This window comes from Schistosoma mansoni (genome assembly GCF_000237925.1).
Source record: "Schistosoma mansoni, WGS project CABG00000000 data, chromosome 3 unplaced supercontig 0083, strain Puerto Rico, whole genome shotgun sequence".
In the NCBI taxonomy this organism is placed as follows: domain Eukaryota; kingdom Metazoa; phylum Platyhelminthes; class Trematoda; order Strigeidida; family Schistosomatidae; genus Schistosoma; species Schistosoma mansoni.
In genome coordinates, this window is record NW_017386008.1 from 955,659 (window position 1) to 964,032 (window position 8,374).

At 33.4% G+C, this 8,374-nt stretch overlaps 1 protein-coding gene across 1 annotated transcript; it reads right to left on the reverse strand.

Moving 5' to 3' along the window:
- Positions 1-5,755: 5,755 nt before the first annotated feature.
- Smp_191400 (hypothetical protein) lies at positions 5,756-6,184 on the reverse strand (the record flags this gene model as incomplete). Its single annotated transcript, XM_018791349.1, has 3 exons — positions 5,756-5,944; positions 6,002-6,091; positions 6,128-6,184. Coding segments are annotated over 3 exons (336 nt in total), but the record flags the coding sequence as incomplete, so codon positions are not given.
- Positions 6,185-8,374: the final 2,190 nt, after the last annotated feature.

The window sequence follows — 8,374 nt, forward strand, 5'->3', positions numbered from 1 at the left end:
TTACTTCTTCGTCCTTCCTGACGATGAATATTGAGTGATCGCCAGTTAGAACTTAGCAGGCCAATCAATCGACATCTGGATAATGTACGTTCTTGTCGCTGCATATTGCCAGCAACCACGATATCTCTGATTAAGCCTTCTGTAACCTTTACAGCGAAAGGTCTTACACTTTTCAGAAACGCACCTGAATAGGTTGTGCGATTAATAGGCATAATGATGTATTAAAACAAACGAAATCAGATAACTGTTTGAAATATCTAGATGACAGGAACAGGTAGCCCAGATGTTAAAACAGGCCGCCACGAGATCTTATCATCTCATCTATCGTTTCATGAGATTGTGTTTAAGTAAATTTCATCGAGGTGAGGACTACTTTGGTAGTTTAAAATGTTTCCTTAATTGTTTTTTAAATACTCAACAGCAAATCGAAGTATAGTGAAACGTCAGTTGAAACTGATGGTTGGATATCAACTATATGAAACACAAGTGATGCATTCAAGTTTGAAAATAGTCAACTCTGATAAAATATGGTTAAACATACCACCGGAAACTTTAAACTCCACTAAAGTTCCACTTTTCATCCATTTTTTATCCACATATATGTCAACGACTTTTTGATCTTGTGTAACAAAATGTACAGAAGAAGACACATAAAATATCGATTTCCATTTTCAGTATAACAAGCTGTTTGCTCGATTAAAGAGCGAACAAAATAAGAAACTGTTTAATTTCTGATCACAGATACAGTGACGGTTAAACAACATCCTCACGAACTATGCTTTACATCACCTTCTGCTTCCGAAAGTAAACAATGTTCAACCAGTAAATGAAAAATGACATCGTTCAATTTCTGATTTACTTTATAAGGATGTCAGTGCGAATCCTCCTGAAAAATGTGTTTCACCGGTCACACATTATTTCACCAATGGTTAACATTGAGCATTACTGTGAAAAGTCTCAGCAATACATTTAAACCGATCATCATATACCTCCTGACCAAATAGATGATGCATTTCATCATATTCAGTCACAAAACACGACATCCAACCTGTTCATTTACACTAAATGTTTGTATTGAAACCCAGCTTCATCTTACAACAACATACAATCATGTCAGTGTAGTATGACGATTGAGTATTGTTTAAGACAACTATCAGATCCGTTTAACAAAATAAACTTTCTTTTGCATAGAGTAGTGATATCAATAAGGACTGCAAGCTTGACTGGTAGAATGGTGAGTGAATCAATAAATGAGTAGATATGTTGTCTGCCTAGTTTCCTCGTTCATATATCACTGTCTGGATCACTCAATGGTTAAACATATGCAAAAGACATTTCCAAATATCCATTCGCACTTTCTTCAAGAAGATATCTGCACACTATAGTTATATTACACAGTATATCAGGTTAGAAAGACGTGGATCATGAAATTCATTGTTGATGGAATTTCGCACAGAAAACCGTACCAACACCATTACGATTTCATCACAACAACAAGCACGACGGTCGTTGAAATGAAGACACTGATACTTGATTTCAATTCAGATAATTTCAGTGTCCAACAGATCGAAAGGCCGAATCACAAACACAAGGCTTCTTCACAATGAGTTTCCACTATGACTTTATCACAAGTGATACTACAGTTTTGCTTCAAGATGTGTAAACTCCTAACTCAAGTTGAATTTTCAATAAACAGTCACGTTTGACCAGTGAGTTTTCAAAAAGTATTCTGGTTTTATTTCAAACAATTTTCTTCAACACTTCAATGACACTTTGACCAATTTATTTGACACACGAAACATTTGATTGATGTAGATTGTAAGAAAGATATATTAGATCACTTTGATAGATTACAGTCAATTTCTGTGTTGACATAACGATACTCAGGTACAAATAGAAGGAAACATTTGACAAACAGATGATTGTTCACGTAGGTCAGTATAAATCAGAATAAAAATAACAATCGTTACCTAGTCCACACGCTAATGAACCGCTTAATTGCGATCGTATGTGATGTTCTTCATATTCCTCAGGTACCTGAAAAGAAGTAATGGAATTCTGAGTCTAGGTCTGTCAACACACAACCACCTATATCAAAACCAAATTACCGTTGAAGCGATGTGTCATCAATCGCATTATCTTATACAAAGACAACTAGTCACACTTACAGCAAGCATACTGATCTCCTAAATTCCCTTAGAACTATGCTCCATCTGAATTCACTTGGTATTGTTCGTTTGAATCTTTCCATTGATTTTCGGGACTGCAATTGATCAGTCTCTTGTGCTCCATCTAGTCCACAAAAATATTCTGACTCCCTCCACTTGTCAACTTCAGTGAAATTAGATGAACGATATATTTATCATGGAATGACGAGATACATTGTGAGATGTATATCCACGTCCGATGGTGGAAATGTGATTGTGAATAACTGAAATGTTACTGCACATCAACTTGTTATCATTTGGTGGAATTGTGTCGATGTGTTCACTTCCATCCATTACTGTTCATTTCCCTTGAGAATTATTTTCACAATATGTCCTCATTACCTTGTAATAAGCAAAACCCATTCTAGTTATCCATCATCTGTTCTATTGCAAATGGGTGGGTTACCTACTATTCACATTGAAGTAGTTGCACGCAGTGAAACGATCAAGATATTAGCAATAAGTCACTCACAATATTCAACTGTGAACTTTTCCAACAGCTGAACTTCGAAAGACGTAGAAAAGCTTCACAGAATATGACTATCCCCGTGCAGTACTCTAACATACACTGTTTGTCTTAAATTGGTGCAAAGACATAAGTATTTCCTCAGATATCACATCACTTCTTATTACTCAGTAATTTAAACAAAACCGAAAATAAAGTGTGTCAGTAAGGTAATAACAATAGTGTCATATAGTCAGTGTGTACATTACAAAGTGGTGATTTCTTCCAATCGTATCTTGTTGCATTCGACAGTACTGGTATACACGGATTAGTAGAATAATCTGAATTACTTGAAATAAAACTATATTGCCATTCAATTGTGCTACTTACGTTATCATAATACACAAATATCTTCCCATTCGGAAGTATCAGAGTAGTTATTTTGAATTTACTGTCTGTAAACAAAAGATTATCGAAATTTACAATTTGAGGAATTTATGATGATCACGTTATTGTTAAATGTGACATTGTATGTGCCTACTGACAGAGTGATCATATTTAAGCAGATATTTACCGTATTATCTCAAATTATTATTATTATTATTAGCTTTATTCAATATTATATTTTTTGTACAATATAGAATTCTCAGCATAAAGTACTTCAACAAGTTTCCGTTTCTTACTTCTTCGTCCTTCCTGACGATGAATATTGAGTGATCGCCAGTTAGAACTTAGCAGGCCAATCAATCGACATCTGGATAATGTACGTTCTTGTCGCTGCATATTGCCAGCAACCACGATATCTCTGATTAAGCCTTCTGTAACCTTTACAGCGAAAGGTCTTACACTTTTCAGAAACGCACCTGAATAGGTTGTGCGATTAATAGGCATAATGATGTATTAAAACAAACGAAATCAGATAACTGTTTGAAATATCTAGATGACAGGAACAGGTAGCCCAGATGTTCTTCAGTTGAATTCCTTATTAAATATAATCTAGTGAATGTTGTGTAAATGAAACAAGCATGCATCCTCCGAAATGAATATCAGATGCTTAGTTTCCAACGCTTTATTACATCCTCGTCTTCATGTTGAAACAATAAATCACTAAGCTTCTAATTAGATCTGACAGTTCAATATGTATTCACATTGACGCAATATTCTCTACAACTAACGTTGAAACAATCAACTATTAATACACATGACATGAGCTGTGGAGATTTCGTTTACAAAATGAACTTGATAACTTAATTGCTTAGGCAACACATTGGTATATCAGTGTTTGTTAAGGATGAAAAAACCAATAGCTGCACATTATTCGTTTTAGTGGTTTCATAATTCCAATGGATAACATTTAAGAATGACCATGTAGTGAGTAACACAAGTTTACTTTCTTTGGCATACAGACTTCTTATCAAGTTCCACTGAAGTCTCTTGATGAAAATGTATCTCTGCAATAGTTTATCTGCTTGCATCGACTGTTCTTTGAGTTTCAAACACGGTGTTCAAACGATCAGCACATTCTACATTTAGTTTCCCCCCTTATTTTACAGGATCGTTATGCTTTATTACTTCTGTCGGTTTTTGAATAGAATCCAATTACGCAAACTGAACAGAAGAAAATGTGAGCAATTACAATGAATGATGGTGTAAGTGTTCATATCTCACATGTGATCAATCAATCATTTTATAGTTCGCTTACTCAAACTGTCACCTGATATTTCGAAAGAGAATCTATGAGCGAATAAGTTCTCTGAAATAATGAAAGTAAAAAGAAAATTGTGTTTGTATATGTTTATGATGAATATCCGCTTCTTCCAATAAACATACATTCCAACACAAAATGAGTTTGAACACGAGTTATCATCTTCCTTCCCAGTTTCAGATGAACCGGTCCAATTGAATGGAACTTTCAAGAGCCATTATTATTATTATTTCAACGATATAATGAATGTTTCAATTCAATCAACTGAGAAGAATATTTTACTTCTTAAGCTTCTAGTTAATTAGGAGTCCGTTAATGTCAATCCAAACATACACACATAAAGTGATTTCCATGAGATTCTGTTATTCCAATCAAACTGTGTCCCCTCAACTGAACTCATTTTTACACAGAAATGCTACTCAAGTGTCATTAATTCCAATAACTGAACAAAATCAATGAACTTCATTTTGATATTCTAGGTGTTCTGGTTGGAATCAATCATGATGTACCAACAGACTATTCATGGTCGTTCGTTGATTCGATGTTTCAAGAAGGGCATGAGTTCGAATTGCATGATTGAATGAGTATGAAATGGTTGAATATCCAACGGTCTACTGACAATCACTTAGAGACATTAAACTTTGAAGAACTAAGCAAGTCACAGAAAAAAATTGGAGGATATCAAATACAATCTGAAAGTTCATATGCTTCAATAATGCAAACTGACTTCTCGCACAACATCGTTTATTGTTGTAGCTGTGATCATTTTGATTCATTGAATCTACCAAGCAGTGTCATATTGATGAGAAATCTGTTTTATAGTAGTTTAAATAGACTGGAGAGTAGGTAATTTCAACTTTACCAATTATATCAACAGACTTATCATTTCTACTCAATCAATTTGCGTCCATTTTAAAGTCAATCGGTGTTTTATTTAACATTTTGATTTGACAGTAATCAATACGCATTGTGAACACAATTTAGTTCATGAAATCACACAAACAAAATGATCACTATATACTGGCCAGCTCTCACAGAATAATCAACCTCAGTACTGAATCATTTATGCAAAATAAAAATCAGAATTAAAAAGCAAAACAAAATATCATTGAATAATGGAAGAACTTACTCTCATTCAAAATTTCATATTCAGGAAAAGGAAAAAGAACTAAATAATTGATAATTGATCCTAATTCCTTTGATCCGTTCTTGAATGTTATACCTGCGTTTATTGAATGAAAACATGCAATTTGATTGATAATTAGCAGTGAATGAAGGAAAGGCTTTGAAATTAACTGGAGACTAAAATCAAATGCATAAACCGTAACACGTTTGCTGTAAGGACTCAAAACTATTCACAACTTCAACAAAATAAGATATCGGTAGAAGTTTTGAATGTTACACAACAGCATGAAACTGATTTTCTGAAGAAATTAAAGCAACTTTCATTCGTGAAATGAAATGGGAATAAACAAAACTCAGTAAATATTTGAGTTCAAAGTAAATGATTCTCTTACTATATTGGCTAATGTCAAATATAGTGACATTAGAGCCGTAAAATTTGAATGGGAATTTCGGAATGATTATCTGAAAATATGCAAACATATCGATTAGTATCTCCATTGCAAAATTTAGTTGACTCACCTGAGAAGTATTAAATTTCTGAAACTTGCAATTGACAATTGGAGACGGCTGATTTACGTAAATAATCTGGGAATAATGATAATACTGAGACTGAATGTGTATGTTGGAATCTGACTGGTAACTTACATATGCATATGATTCATTTTTAAACACTACTTTTCCTTCTTTAAGCGAATCAATTTCCTCACAAGTATGTTGACAATTGAAGAACTTAAGAGTCAAGCTGACAACCAAATAGACGAGTATCCGCTGACCAGACGAAAACGTATATCTAAAGTGGTTCAGATGATAAAATGGCCTTATTTCAATGAAACAAATTAAAATTCATATAATGCATTCAATAACCTTAAGTGTACAGTCAACACTCACCTCATCATCTTGTTGAAAAAGGTTAATAGTTGCTGTTAGAACTTGTCGAGTTTATATAGACTTTCTGAGTGTTTGCTTGTTTCTTTCTGATTGGATGATTTAAATTGACCATTAAGACGATCGAAATTCATCAAATCATATGATCATTGTTAACGAATCATCATGAAAGATGAACCCAGCGTTATGTAATATTCTTCTAGCTAGTGAGGTATATAGGCTGATATTTATCCATCGTTGGTTGAAATTACTGAACCCCCCCTATTGATACTGCAAACTAAGTGATTAGTTTATTTGTGGTCACGTTTCCATGAACAAACATTTTGTTGCTTGTAATAATCTACGAATTGTTTGTCATTGGTTCATTGTTTTGATTTGTTTAGTTATAATCTAAGTAGCACAAACTGTTTTGATTGGGTGTGTAAAAATTCACATCTTCACACTTGAATTTGATGGCAATAAAGTTAGTTCTGCCAGACGATTCCATCATCGTTGAATGTAGAATTGTAACTTCTAATGAAAGCCACATGAATTCTAGTTGACCCGCAATACTGTACCACTGGCTGTTAATAGATGTTAAGATCATCATTGATCACGTAGAAATGGAACTGAATGTGTTCAGTTGTGTAGATTTATGTGATCAATGATTGAAATAAAAGAAAGATAATGCATTTCATTGATAGTGAAATGTTAAAAATTGAATAGGTTTCTCGATTTACACACAGAGATTTGTAATGACCACAGAGATCACTGAAACTCAAAGTTAATAAAAGTGTTAACAGACAAGAAGAAGAAGAAGACTGAGATTTACACTTTAGTATTTCAATGGATGATTTTCACCTACCAATTCAGCTTGTTTTGATTGTCATCTGTATTTAACCATATAAGTAAATTATTATGATAACAGAATGTCCAAGGTATATTTAGTCCATACTAAATATAATGAGTCAATTATTGATGGATGGATAGATGAATAACAGTCTATACTTTCGTAAGTGAATGATAATATCTACGGAACTAGTTAAGACTATTTATATTTTGTTTATATTTGCAAGAAGTAATTCTTGTTACTGTGAAGGTGGATTGTGCATTTGAATAAACATGTTGACAATAACCAAAATATTGTTTCCTCGAGTATTACAGTCTACAATCGAATGAATGGTTGTTACATAATTTCACGTATACATCAACAACAGAATTGTCTTCAATTGTACCACTAAAATGTGACTTGTAATCGAATTATTAAAAATCATTATACTAATTATTATCACTAGTGACAATAGCAGTAACATTTGATAAATAAGCAACATAGTAACTACACGTTAATGTTAATTAGGTTAATATTATCTATGGAAAAGTGACCAAATCCCACAAAAAATTGTTTCCAACGGAAACACCTATCACATTCAGTCAACTTCCTCTACTTACCAAAATGATCTAATGTTCATGTGATAAAATACAGGTTGTTGAATTATTATTCTAACTAGGAATCCTCGAAATAACGCGATCTAGACTAACACACAATAAGATGAGCACGCGTGGCCATGTGAGAACATTTCGAGAGGGAGAGCGGACTATCCCAACTCTCAGCCGTACCAGGGCATTTAGGGGCAATCTAGACCAACACACAACGAGGTGAGCACAGACGAGCATATTCTATTTGCCATTCCAAATCACACAATCACCAAATACAAGTACTGAATGATTATTAGTTCATGCAAACAACACCAACAGACAAGTCATATGCATTCACCAATACGATTTCAAATATTGAGAATTCTCTTCCATTTAACCCATTCAATATAACATAATACCAAGTTCTAACATTTCTGCTACATCCTATAAAATTCTCAAAGTAGAATTCATTATCTTTTCTTCTCAGTATTAATTATAGGAGTGTTTAATTACACAAACATATTTCTGTTGACCTCAATTGTTTACAGAAATATCAATGATTGTACTTTGTTGTTATCTATCACCTCATTCTATCTCATTATTCAAATAATA